Source organism: Amphiura filiformis, chromosome 10 (genome assembly GCF_039555335.1).
Source record: "Amphiura filiformis chromosome 10, Afil_fr2py, whole genome shotgun sequence".
Classification (NCBI taxonomy): Eukaryota; Metazoa; Echinodermata; class Ophiuroidea; order Amphilepidida; family Amphiuridae; genus Amphiura; species Amphiura filiformis.
The window spans coordinates 11,813,459-11,827,699 of NC_092637.1; the positions used below are offsets into that span (position 1 = coordinate 11,813,459).

Here is a 14,241-nt window from a genome sequence, read left to right on the forward strand (position 1 = left end):
CTTTGCTGTAAAAAGGCTTCCTGTAAGGTTTTGATTTATAGGCAATTCCTGTTGAAAACCATAAACCCCGTATGAAAAACATGACCTTAATCACCCACACAGGGGGTTTAGATTTCAAATGGAGTCGCCCATTTAGGTAACGCCATTTGAAATTCACAATCCCTGTGTGGAAGATTAATGCCTTCCATAGGAGTGTATGGATTTCAACTGGATTAGCCCCTTTGTAAGATAAGATCCAATTTTTGTCCTCATTTCTAGCACTTCACTAATCTGTGTAAAAATAATACTTCCAGTGTTCACGAAGATCGGTATTTAATGTTGTGTGAATGTGTGCGGGGGCGTGTGCACCCCGGTGTATGTGTGGGTGTGTGTAACACGCATGTGGGGGTGTGTGCGCATGTATGCAAGCAACGGTTTGTTTATGTATTTTATTTTGAATCTCGGTGTGTAATTACTGAAAGTTACATTACTACACGTGCTGGCAGAGAAGAACGGCACATGTTTAGCCTACATTTAGAGAGCATAAACATGAAAGTAGGGTTCTGATTGGTTGATTCAATCATCTGACAATCATAGTAACAGACAGATAATCTGATAGGCCGATTACACGACAAAACGTTGATCGGCACAGAGCGGCGCGTACATTAGCATTGCGCTCGTATAGATCAGATCAAGAGAGTGCCGCACTTCTCTGGAAGCTAGTGTAGATCTTTTACATGTACATACATTTTTGCAACGTAGCATTGTTTTATGTCATCTCTATGTTCATATATATTGTAGGCAACTTTAAAAAGAGTGTCTTTAAGCTTGTCAGAAGTTTAATACGTGAGTCATGCAAAATATTGTGGTTTTATTTTTACTGCTTTCTCTGCAAGATTTTAATTAGAAAAATGATCAAGATGTTTTTTGAGAATGTACATTGTATACATTAGGCCGCGAATACAGCCCACCCTATTTTATGTGCAGATGGACTTTCAATGTAGGGTCGGTCCATCGGGATTTTTGTTTAGTTGGAAGAGGCTGAATGAGCCTTTAAAAATCACAGAAAGCTTATTAAATCTGAAAAAAAATTTGAAATCAAGCCAATTATATTTAAAAAAACCCTTTTTTTCGTTGCCATAAGTAAAATCACAGCTACAGGCTGGGTATTTCAGCTGCAAGAATATTGACAAATATTTTGGGAAATAGGTATGATATTTCCCACCCACGTTACGTAAAAAATAAAAAAAGGTTGGTAAAAATTCATGATTTTAGAGAGCAAAACAATTTTGCTAATGCACACAAGCTTTGAGTCAAACTATTTTTTGAAGGTTGCCTAACATGTATTTTATATCTCATTCAGAAGTAGTAATTTAATGAGATTTTTAAGATTTTTGTAATTTTGCAAGCATTTTATAATCAAATTAGAACCGACTATATGGTGACTATATAAGCTTACATAGCCTTAACCCCCTGAGCACTACTGCCTTTCTAACAACAACTTTGATTGGTTGATGACAAGAGATATTCAGTTGAATAGCCAATAAGAATACAGTTTTGAAAACCCCATTCATTTTAAATGATTGCATTATTCTTACAAGATCACTGATTGGTTCAATAAATGAAACAACATCCATTCTGACCAATCGGCAGGTAGTTCTCATAGGGTTAATTCTTTGTGTATTGTGATGTAACATGTGTCTCTTGTTTTTATTCTCTCTCTCTCTCCTTCCTTTATTACACCTCGCCTCTCTCGCAATACGTAAACTAGCTCCAAAAGCGTGTCCTCGCGTCAAAAAGCTCGTCCGATCAATGGCACGATCTAATTCTGGTATGCTCTATTACTTGTATGATCACTTATGTTAAGCAAGAAAGTTAGATTTCAGTTCACCCTGCTGCCCATTTTTGTTTTGCTATGAGCAAGTCTTGTTTTTGTTGTAGTTTTAAAACTAACATTAATGCAAATAAAAAGGTTAATGATGCCCAAAATTAGCTTTTAGTGAAAAAATTGAACAAATATAGTGGAGCAGGAGAGGGAAGAAAAAAAAGAATGCAACTTCATTCAATGTTTTCACAACCTGAATTTTTGTATGGGGAGGGGGGAAATATCTGAAAAGGGGGGCAAGTGCTGAAATTGCATGTCCCCCGTGCACTGCCACTGCACAACTTATTACAAGAATTATCTCCCACCAAAATATTGCATTGTTCACTTTCTGCAAAACTTGCAAAGGCACAAGGGTAAATTTTGAGACAAAGTTGGAGCAAAGAAAGTTGTGAGATTTTTGTTTTGTAGTTGTGTCCAAATTTTGCTTTTTTTTATATTTCAAGCTGGACGATACGTAATTTCCTGTGATTTAGGCATCAAGTAAAAAAACTATGAGATTATAATTAATGGAGCAGGACTGATAATTATTGTGGGAAACCTTGGTTTTAAATTTTGTAACTTCAAAACATTTTGTAAAAATCCATAATGATATCTCTATCATATTTTGGAAAGTTCTACTTTCAAATTTGATAATAATGGCAAGAAAGAAACATTTACAGAATGTTCAAAATGAAGATCAAAATTATTTTGTACACTGAAAAAGATTGTTTGCCATTTACCAGAATTAGTTAGGGTAGTTCAGTTTCCCCCCTGTCTTATGTCAAATTGAACTCATATTTTATTAAATTGTACTTATTTGTAGATTCTGTTTTTGATATACACTCTAAAGTAATATTTTATGAACGTTTTTCAAGTGCATTGTAAATTAGTGGGCAATTTACCAGTAATTGTGGTCTGTGTCAACAAATTTGTAAAGCGTATTATACTAACTGAAGCTAAATGTGATACAGGGTGTCTCCAAAAGAACTGTACTATCAGAATATTTCATATTTATGTAATGCTCAATGAAACAGAATGGCATTTGTTTTTGTATCAAGGGTGTGATTCTTCAGTTTTCCTGAATTCAGGATTCTTTGTGACCAAAATTGATCATATTGTATTGATTTTCAACCTGTTTGGGGGTATTTTTGCCAAATTTCACACTGTTTTTCAAAGTTTTCTACTACTTACAGGATGTTTCACAAGCTTTGAATCACACATCTGATGCATTGAACCATTCATGCCTATTGAATACTCACAGCTTAATTAATGATTGCTACATATTGAATCCATCAAAATTATTCAGAATGAACTAGCATTGCGCAAATTTAATATTTTAAGAATAAAATGGTCCATTTTCAAAATTCTAAAAAGTAATTGTTGTCTGCTTATACAATTGTTTCGGGAATTAAAATGCTAAAAAATGTAAAATTTCAGATGGTACAGTTCTTTTAGCGACACTCGGTGTGTATTGCATGCATCTATTGTAACACATGGTAATAACACTATGTACGCATGTAAATTATAACAGGTACCAAATCATCTCAGCATTCTGCACATTTTGTTTTTCAAAGCCAAGATCTGTGGCCACAATACCAAGCAGGAGATAATCACTGGGTTGATCAAAAGGTTTTTGTAGCGATTTTTGCAAAGGCCATTGATCACCGTTTATGGCTCAAATCAGTTGCTCAAAGAAGCTTGAATCGGAAAGGGTAGATTCTGTATATAGCTCCATGTGTAATGTAATCCATATTGGATTGGGGCCAAAGTAGTGTACCTGCTAAATATGGCAATGGGCTGATGATAATTGGTGTATCGTAATTCATCAAGCATTATAAGCACATACATGTAGCATTTACTGTGCATAATCTACACAACACATAATTTGCACATGTTGCATCTGACATTGTGTCAATCAGCCCAGATACACATGTACTGCGCAGGCCAGCAACCAATTACGGTGCGCCTCTGCCAGTGGCGTAGATTTCTTTGCGACATTGGGGGGATGGGGTTGGAAAAAATTTCTTGAAGTATAGCGAATCAAGCACCTTTATTGAAGCTAAATTGATGAAATATGGTTCAAAAGTGGAATAAATTTGTGCGAAGCGCGGAAAAATTGCACTTTGGGGGCTAAAATGGTCAAATATGAGGTTAATTTGGTCAGAAACCCACATACAGGCATCAACATTGGGGCGATGATTGTATGGACCATCCCCCCTGGCAAAATATTGGGGTTATCCCCCCATCCCCCCGGATCTACGCCTATGGCCTCTGCTCTGACATCGGGCGCAACATCCAAGTTTAGGTCTGCAGACTTCTGTAGCTGCCTAATTTGTAGCTGCCGAATTCTGATTGGATGTATTTCATATAATTATGCAGAAGTTGACGTCATTACATGTTGATTTTATACCTGAGTAAACCATTTGTATCATTTATAATTTGGTAGTCAATCTTTATATCAGCAATGCATGATTGCAAAACAATTTTGTGCTTATTATAAACTTTCATTCATTTCATAGTATTGGTTTACCTTTTTTTTCGACACTAGTTTTGTTTGTTTTTAAAAGTTTCTGCTTGAATAATAATTAGTGTTGAAAGCTAAAGCCAATAACTCATCCTTAAACTTATTATCAGCGATAAACAATACTTTTACGAGCCATGCTCCTTGAATTTACTTTTCTCAGAATATATTGACTGCTCAGTGCCAGAGGTGGTTAAGTGCAGTAGTTGCCATGTGTATATGAGTACAATATACTGGGTTTAAATTGCCAAATGTTCACAGGGCAGCTTTCGCACTTACCCACTTCTTGCACTGAGCAGTCGATAGTTTAAATAGATATTCAAGATACTTGCAAAAATAGGAACATGCCTTTAACTGAATTAAGCGCAAAATTTTGTATTGGTGGCAAGTGATCCTTGATTCAAAGTTATAGTAACAGCTATATTTCCACACTTAATTCAAAAGAAGTTGAAGCAAGCTGATGCAATTTTGATGTGGACTATTCCGGTTGAAATCCATACACCTCTATGAAAGACATGTACTTAATCTTCCACACAGAGATGGTGATTTTAAAAATGGGGTTACTGAATGGGTGACTCCATTTGAAATCTACACCTGTGTGTGAGATTAAGGTCATGTCTTCCTGGGTGTACGGATTTCAACTTCAGGAGCCCATTTTCAGACCCACCTCCACCTCTGTGATATTACTTGGCATGCTTGTCCACTCTTGTGACTATCATATATACTTGAATTACTTTCTGTGTGTGTGGTTTCTTTGAAAATATACATTAGGCATAAAAATAATTGCTTGTTTGCTGTAACAAACTATATCTAAAAAATTAGTGTTGGTCGGTCAGGTTTTTTATAGGCACACGAAAAACAAAATGTGCACTAGTTGGAAAAAGTCATATTCGTCAGAAGATTATTCTTTGTAAATATTCTTTGTAAATATTTGAAAGTAAAGTTGGGTGGTCAGATTAAGTGATGTTGGATCACATTGCAGCAAGCAAACTATTTTTAAATGCCTACATGTGATACCTAGCCTACTTTTGTCATCCATATAACCTTAAGGTGGTTTCGCCAGAAACCTAGCTTTCTCAAAGCATTGATGATGCTATTGATCCATCTGCTTGGAGCGGGAACCTTGACTGGATTTTTCAGGGTTTTTTTTTCAATCAGTGATTACAATATTTTAATGAAAATTATGACATCAAAGATTGAAAAAGATTGATGTTTATGATGATGTTGTCACAGACAAAATGACAAAACCCATATACCGAAAGAATTTTGTCAAGTTGTTGAATTCTGCTACTCCCAATCTGTTTTAAACAGAAGCCTAGTCATCGTATGTGGTTTAAATGTGAAGTTGTGTCATGTTGTAAAATGTGAACTACGATAACATATTATGTGCAATGTATTGATATTGTTGTTACCTTTGTAAAACAGTAACCAGCATCTTTCTCATGTTAAATGTGTACATTTTTCACCGCAAACCAAAATGGGCTATTCCATTCAGGTGACCCCCTTTTGAAAAACTTACCCCCTGTGTGAAAGATTACGGGTGTGCCTTACATAGGGGATGTATGTATTTCAAATGGAATGGCCTATAAAGATATGCTCACATCCCATAGTGCACTGCACAGTTTGCACACAATCACACGCATGCATTTGAGTTTATTTATATATACAAGTATTTAAACATTTACATCCTGTGTTTTTGTCTTATTTGAATTTCTATGCCCAAAATAGAATCAATAGAATAAGAACAAACATTCCTAGTTGAAACCATACCGCCTCATCTGCCTGTGGAAAGCATAGCATTGGGCTATTCTAGTTGAATTCCTTACACCCCCTATGGAAGACATGACCTTAATCTTCCACACAAGGAGCTTGATTTTCAAATGGGGTTACCTGAATAGGTGACTCCATTTGAAATCTACACCGGAAGATTAAGGTCATGTCTTCGATAGGGGGTGTAAGGTTTTCAACTGGCATAGCCCAGTCTGTCACCATCACTTCCTGTCAATGATTTAATATAAATTATTAGAAAAAAATAACTGAATATTTGGAATTGTGAACCATTTCGGGATTGTCACAGTAAAGCATGGAAGTTGAGTGCAAACATGTTTAAAGGTTAAAATAACCCATATGTATTGCTAGTGATACCAATTTTGTGTGTGAACCATTTACTATGTAACTGTGCATGTGGCCATGAGGTTGTCTTCATACAGGGTGTCTCAAAAACATGGATCATCTTACTGTCTGAAACAAGATGGATTAGATGATTTATATGAACTTTCTTCAGGCAGGTTCTCCCTTTAGGGTACAGACCAAAAGTTTGACGCCATCCTATAAACGAATGTCCTTTCATTAGAAGGGAGGGAGCAAATAAGTCTGATTACATTTGTAAACATCTAGTTAAAATATTGGTTGATCTTTCGAGTTGGATTTTTTTTTCAACATTTCACACTAACGATTCAGGGTGAGAGGTCAGCTTCCTATCGAATTCTAAAGCACTTTCGTTTATAGGACCTCATCATTCAAACTTCTGGTTTGTTCCTAAAATGACATGCTGCATTCAGATACAGCCCAGAAAATATCCAAATTGAACTTTGAAATGAATCCACTAAGTTTTGTGACACCCTATACATTGCGGTTTGTTTGTGTATTGTGATTGTTGTTGCTGTTGTTGTTGTTAGCATGCTGACATATTTTCTGTTATTTTCTTTTCTTCCTCCTCCACCTCTCCTTGTTCTTTACTCCATTCTTTCCCTTCCGTCTGTCTTGTTCATCTCGGCTTCCGTTTTTCTCTCAATTTCCCCCTTGTCTTCCACGCCACACATTTCTACATGCATAGTAACCGAGGTTTTAATTGATCATGGTAAGTACACACCATGTAATAAAAAATAAATAAAGTACTAAACTTTTTTTCTGCGCAATAACTAATCTATACCTTGAGATGGCTGATAAATGAAAAAAATTCATTCCTCGACCGGAACGACTTACCACTGAACTATCAAGGCAGATCGCATTGAAGTGCTAAGAATTTACCTATAGGCCGGGTTAAAGTTCCCTAGTGACAAGCACTTTCAGACCCATTCAGTGATCCCAGCACAAGTGTAAAAAAAAATTAAATTGTTTATAAATTGCTTAAAAGTGAAGGATAAGTCATTCAAATTGTCATCTGGTATTTTTGAAATGACAAATTTGGCAAAAACAAAGAAAACAGCAGTACTGGCAAAGTTGAAGGCCCATTCAAATACATGTAGCTAATTTAGATACTGTCAGTATCTAAATTACAGATTTGTAAAAATGTCATATTTTGTCTTAAATACACAGCTTTCGGCTGAGCCACTCGTAGGCTATGTTAGCACATCTATGACAATGACAAGGGTACCATAATCTGAATTTTGATGATTTTTATGATCGTCCGGATGACAAATCACTGAATGGGTCTTTAATTCTAGTGATCAATGCAACATCCAATATGTTGCATTGTCTTTTTATTTGACACTTGACAAAGTAGCTACTTAGTAATACTCAAGGTAGTGGGATGCTCATTGCTCAATAACTAATATTTCCCTGAAGATGGCCGAGAAATTAAAAAATTAATTCCTCGACCACAAATCGAACCCGGGACCTCCCATTTATTAAGCAGACACTCTTGCCACTGATCTATCGGGGCTGATGCCGTTGAAGCACTAGATGTTTGGGGGCTTTGAGTCTGTCCATGTGCTGATTGGAGCCAGTATTCCTGTTAACTTCATGTCCTCTGTACACACATAAATTGAAGCAAACACAATTCTAACTGTTTTGGTGCAAAATGAAAATAAGGGCTATTACTTCTACCGGTAGCTACAAATATTGTTCCCAAGAAGATACTGAATATATTATTTTCCAACATGACAAAATATTGTCCCCAGGAAGATGAATGTATTGAAGTTTTTTTCAAGAATTAAGTATTGGTGTATATTTCTGGGGCTCATTCCCCCACTTGCATCAGCCAGACTGTTGTGAAATTACACTAGGTTAGGGCTTCCCAAACTGTGAGATGCAACTCAAAAGTGGGTCACAAGCAATTCATCAGGTTGCATTGTAAACCAAGTTGTATTGTTAATCTCCATGCTCATCTCCAGAGAGTGAAGTTGCATGATGTTATTACAGTAATATTGTGAACAAACTAATTCAAAATCAGGGCACTTGAGATGAGTATATATGGATTATCATGGCTATTAACTAATCGCCGGGAATTAGCATCAGTATCGAGGGTTAAGAGCCAGAAAGCCTTAACTCACAAAGGATTCCTTTGTGAGTTAAGGCTATTGTATTTTGCTTCAATTATTTGGTGTCTGGTGTAGCACCACCAGAAAACATAGTGCTTTCTAGTTGATGCTTTGTAACAAAAACGTACAAAAACGCCACTGTGTGCAGTTTGGAATGCGCACAATTGGCACACGCGGCGTTGTGCGCCACCAGTTGCTAAACCAATACTACATGACAGTAAATTTATGACACACCCTGCGAGTCATATTGACTGCCCACCCACTGACCTCCAGTAGTTTATAGATACTCCCCCTGCTGTAGGCAAAAATAGGCTATTCCAGTTGAAATCCTTGTACCCCCTATGGAAGACATGACCTTTATCTCCCACACAGGGAGTGTAGAATGGAATGGAGTCGCCCATTCAGGTAACTCCATTTGAAATTCACACCCCTTGTGTGGAAGATTAAGGTTATGTCTTCCATAGGGGGTGTATGGATTTCAACTGGAATTGACCAATGTTCTCTTTTGTGCTTGGTAGCTGGCACACTTTTCTGAATCTTTGCAAGCACACACCTGTCTGCATTTATGTCATTTGTTACACATGTATTCACAAAGTCAGCAATTCCAGTTGAAATCCATACACCCCCTGTGGAAGACAAGACCTTAATCTTTCACACAGGGAGTGTGAATTTCAAATGGGGTTGCAGGGAGTGAATTTCAAATGGGGTTGCTGAAATGGGTGACTCCATTTGAATTTTGCACTCCCTGTGTGGGAGATTAAGATCATGTCTTCCATTGGGGGTGTAAAGATTTCAACTGGAATAGCCCATTGGCACACTGGGGTTGCACAGTGTACATGTGGTACTAATTTCTACCAATTTTAATTTGGTTTGCTCTTTATTGAATACAAAAAATGGGGAGAATATAATAAGAAATGAGGCTTTGGTGAAAGAAAAAGAAAGAAGAGGGGAATAAAGAGAAAAGATGAACAAAGAAGTTGTTAGTTTCCATCAGACCCCTCACGTGCCAAGCACACAATCAGTGACTGGTATCCACAGGTGTTTCGCTGGCCCAGCCAATAAAACCATGCGTATATATGTGATTTAGGGTGATCGCATAATCGCATCACATTGTGATGCATGCCTGTGCAGCAGCTTTGTGGTGTAAGATTTGTAGGCGTTAGGGTTAACCCCCTGGACACTACTGGTCATCTAACAGCATTTCTGATTGGTTGATAACTTGAAATGCTCATTTCAATTGCCAATTATGACTAAGCTTTAAACTATTTATGGTCAAACTTGCATTTGCAGATGATCTTATTAATACCCACCTTGATTGGTTCAAAATTTGACACAATATTCATTTTGGCCAATCGGCAGGTAGTTCTCATGGGGTTAATGGATAACTATTGTCATATTTGATTCTGTGCCTACAGGAGCCGAAATTGATTGTCAAGATAAGAACGGCAACACGCCATTGCATCTAGCGGCCCAGCATGGACATCAAGAATTACTGACCACGTTACTCATGCACCTAGCTGATCCAACAAGGTAAGGGGTTAAAGGTCAAAGTTGACTACAGTTTCTGCCAAAGAAGAACAGCAGTTGAGAGCGTGCTCAGCCTAAACACGGAAGTGGGGGTCTGATTATGCGCCAAAACGTTGGTTGGCGCAAACAAAGCAGTAGCTCTCGTATGTCGCTCATTAACAGGGCGATTGCATTAATCTGAGCAAGGGACTGCCATTCTTTTCTGAAACCTAGTATACATCTGTTCATAAATAAAAGTCAAACACTTGTCGTACAGCAGCCAAGGGCATATCTGGTCACTAAGCCAAGGGCAAACTTTCAGAATCATCTTACTGATCCGCTGCTAAAATTACTTTACCAGGAGAAATGGGCACAAAAATCTGCTATATTAATGCTAAAATGTGCCAAAATGAGGCCAATTGTGGCTTAAAACTGGGGCAAAGGAAGGTGCATGTTAAAACTTTTGGTAAATTTTGTCCTGAAATTTCGAGCCTTTCTATGCGGCGTCTTTAAGTGTGTGTGTGTGTGTGTGTACGCCAGTGCTTTAAGCAAACGCCAGTGCTTTTTAAAGCAAACACTAGTGATTTGTAGCTGTGACCAATGTAATGCGCACTGACGTTACTGCCACATCAGGGTGGAAAATGGTATAATTTAGGCAATTGTTAATGATCATTAATTCTCCCAAACACACATCAAGTACTATGACAAGCCTTATCACCAACCCTTGGCTAGTGATAATTCATTTACCCATTCTAAATATGCCACCACCAGGAATTGAACCAGGGACCTTGTGCATCAGAGGTGAATACCCTAACCACTCTGCTGTACTCTCCCTATTCAAAATTTGACTTAGCGATGACATATCTTGTTTGATTTGTTTGATTCACTAGGCGAGGAATTCATGGAATGCAGCCATTGCACCTAGCCAGCCTGAATGGATACACCATGTGCTGTAAGAAACTACTAGAAGCAAGTGAGTATTCAAATATTACTCATCTACATTGTATGAGTTAAAATTAACCCTATAAACACTGACAGGTTTTTGGTGCTTGGAAAGGAAAGAAGGGAGTTTTAAAGGATAAAATAAACAAAGTTGTTTGCTTTCCTTGGGATTCGTGCCCCAGACTCCTTGTATGCCAAGCTGCTTTTGTTAATTTCTTCCGCATGCTTTGATGGATTACAATGGGACTTGGGTACATTGACATTTGACATGTACGATGTCAACCACGAAAATTTCATTAAAATAGTATTCGGGGGTTTTATTTTGTCCAATTTTTCATCTTATTTATTTAATTTTTTTAACTTTTTTTGCAAGCTGGTTCAAGCCCTGTTGTCCAGCATGGGTGGTTTGTGAATCACCCTTTTGGCAAGGACACGTTTTACCTGCCATATAATTTAGGGCTCAACCGAAATGGCATTTGTCTACCGATCCAGTATATCGATTTTATAATATCAGCCGATATCCAATCCGATCTGATATCTGTAAGATCTGTATTTTTTAATGTGATTTTTTGGCGACTTAAGAGAACCACTCGACCTATTCTGAAGTGCTAGGATCATTCACAATTAATATGAAAAAAACATTACAGTTTGTTATCCTTAATATGCAAACCATTAACTCATGTTTACCTCTTCATCTATCACATATTAGATGCGTTGGTTTTCCATGCATTTATAAAATGTGATAGATGAAGAGGTAAACATAAGCATATTAAGAATAACAAACAATTTTTTTCATAATTTTTTTCCAAATGAGCCCTAATATAATTTACTAATCAACTTGTGTTTCATTTCTATTCCATAGAATCTGATATCAATAGCTTAGATGATAATGGCAGGACATGTGTACACTGTGCCGCGTGCTCAGGGTGAGTCAAAAGTCAACAAAAAGAAACATTGTACTCATAAATCATCAGAAATGGACTTCAATTTGCAATTGGCGAAACAAGACATAATTTTTGGTTATAAAAAATCGTAAAACTCTGCTCATACCTGCCAACTGTTTTAAACAGTAAAAAATTGACTTGTTCCCGTTTGTTGATTTCGGGAAAAAGAAAAAAAATGGTGCTCCTGCAAAAAAATGGGATTTCCACGTGGTTTCCATTAACGATCAGCACAATCTCATGGTACCCTACATGGTTATAACACAGTTTATCTTTCTTTGGTGGATTCTTGAATGCAAAATCGAACATAGAAACTCCATAGAACCAAATAAACATTTGAAGACTTCTAAAGAGATTTAATTAGAAAGTGCAGTTTCCATGCATTTCTGAATCTTGTAAGGATAATAACTTTGCATGTTGTTGAGTGTGCCAATCGGATATTTAAATATTGGCAGGTATGAAAACTTCAATCATTCTAAACAAAGTTACAAGACATTTCAGTTACAATATCATTTATAAGCTAAAACACATCAACTCTATTATCACTTACATGAAGATCGTTCAATTTATTGATATTTCAATTTAACAATTTAATAAAACAATTTTTCAGCAATGTGGACTGCCTAGATCTGCTGATCCGTAGCGGCGCCGATTTTGACATAGCCGACAAGACGGGCAGGACGCCACTCCACTACGCATCGGGGAATGCCAATCATCAATGTACACTATCGTTAGTTGCTATGGGCTCAAACGTGAACCACATGGACGTGCATAGCTGTACGCCATTGCATTATGCGGCGGCATCGGACATGGAAGCAGAGTAAGTGAGAATTTCAAAATTCAAATTTTTCAAATCTGCTTTTACGTGGTTTGTGAGTTGACTCAATGGGCCTTTTTATGTTTTTCGTATTTGGCTGTTACGGTTGAAATCCATACACCCTCTGTGAAAGGCATGATCTTAATCCCTACACAGGGGGTGTGGATTTCAAATTGAGTTGCCCATTTTGGTAACCCCATATGAAATTCACATTCCCTGTGTGACAGATTAAGGACATGTCTTCCATAGGGGGTGTATGGATTTCAACTGGAATAACCCATTTTGGAGCAGATGACACTGAATGGGTGGCTCTGTTTAAAATTCACACTCCCTGTGTGGAAGATTAAGATCATGTCTTCCATAGGGGGTGTATGGATTTAATCTGGAATAGCCCACTCTGATCTCCATTATACATTCCGATATTTGATTGACATGTGAATCCATTAGTCCAAGAAATTGAGCACAAAATCCTCTTTTGTCGAGGTACGAGTCGAATCAGCCGACTGATTCATTGTAGTTTGTTGGAGGCTGATTCTTTCCTTTAATAAAACCAAGTTGTGATTCACTCAAGAAACAGAAATCAATATGTAATGCAATTGAAATTGGGACCAGCCCATTAGTGTGATGGGTCATTAGTCTGAAAGGGGTTTAGATTTAGCAGGGTCAGAAATTCAGCGAGAATCCATTCTCGCAAAGATTCTCAAAACAAAATTGCAAGAATCTAAATGGATTCTCATAAATATTTCAATTTATCATGCAAAGTTATATGGCGAGAATCCATGGATTCTTGCAAAATTCCACTGGGAGAATCAAAATGGATTCTCGCACTTGGTTGCAATTTTCTGACCCTGGTTTAGGACATTTTATGTTAGGATTAGGGTTAGGGATAAAGTTAGGTTTAGGATAAGTGTTTGGAAAAGAGATATGGTTAGGTTTTGGGTTAGGGATAAGATTATGTTTTAGGTTAGGATTAGGGGTCCATTTCACTTAACTTAACGAAGCTTTTTAAGTCTCAAATCATTAGTAACTTACGACAAGTCGTAAGTTCTATTTCACTAAACTTACTTACAAACGGTACCCTTTGTAAGTAATAAGGATTTTACACACAGTGACCCTTCATAAAGTTATGTCTAGTATTGGGTATTCGTAACTTTACGAATGGTTACCTGTTACAAAGGGTTAAAAGTTTAGTGAAATGGACCCCAGGGCTTATGTTATAGGTAAGTTGAAGTGTAGGGTAAGGGTTATGGTTTATAACTAAGTTATTGGATTTTTGGACTAATGACCCTTCCGACCGTCTACCTGTAACCAAAAGATTGGACACAATTAAAAGACAGAAAAGATAAGAAGGCCCAACGTATATGTTTTAAATCCCAAATGTGCTATTCCAGTTGAAATCCAGACTCCAG

General features: G+C 37.2%; 1 protein-coding gene across 1 annotated transcript in view; it reads left to right on the forward strand.

Moving 5' to 3' along the window:
* Positions 1 to 14,241, forward strand: part of LOC140162502 (uncharacterized) — a 50,774-nt gene that overhangs the window by 11,247 nt on the left and 25,286 nt on the right. The window contains 5 exon segments of the mRNA XM_072185742.1: positions 7,201 to 7,224; positions 10,042 to 10,156; positions 11,023 to 11,105; positions 11,937 to 12,000; positions 12,626 to 12,835. Of these exon segments, the coding sequence (XP_072041843.1) occupies positions 7,201 to 7,224; positions 10,042 to 10,156; positions 11,023 to 11,105; positions 11,937 to 12,000; positions 12,626 to 12,835 (496 nt within the window).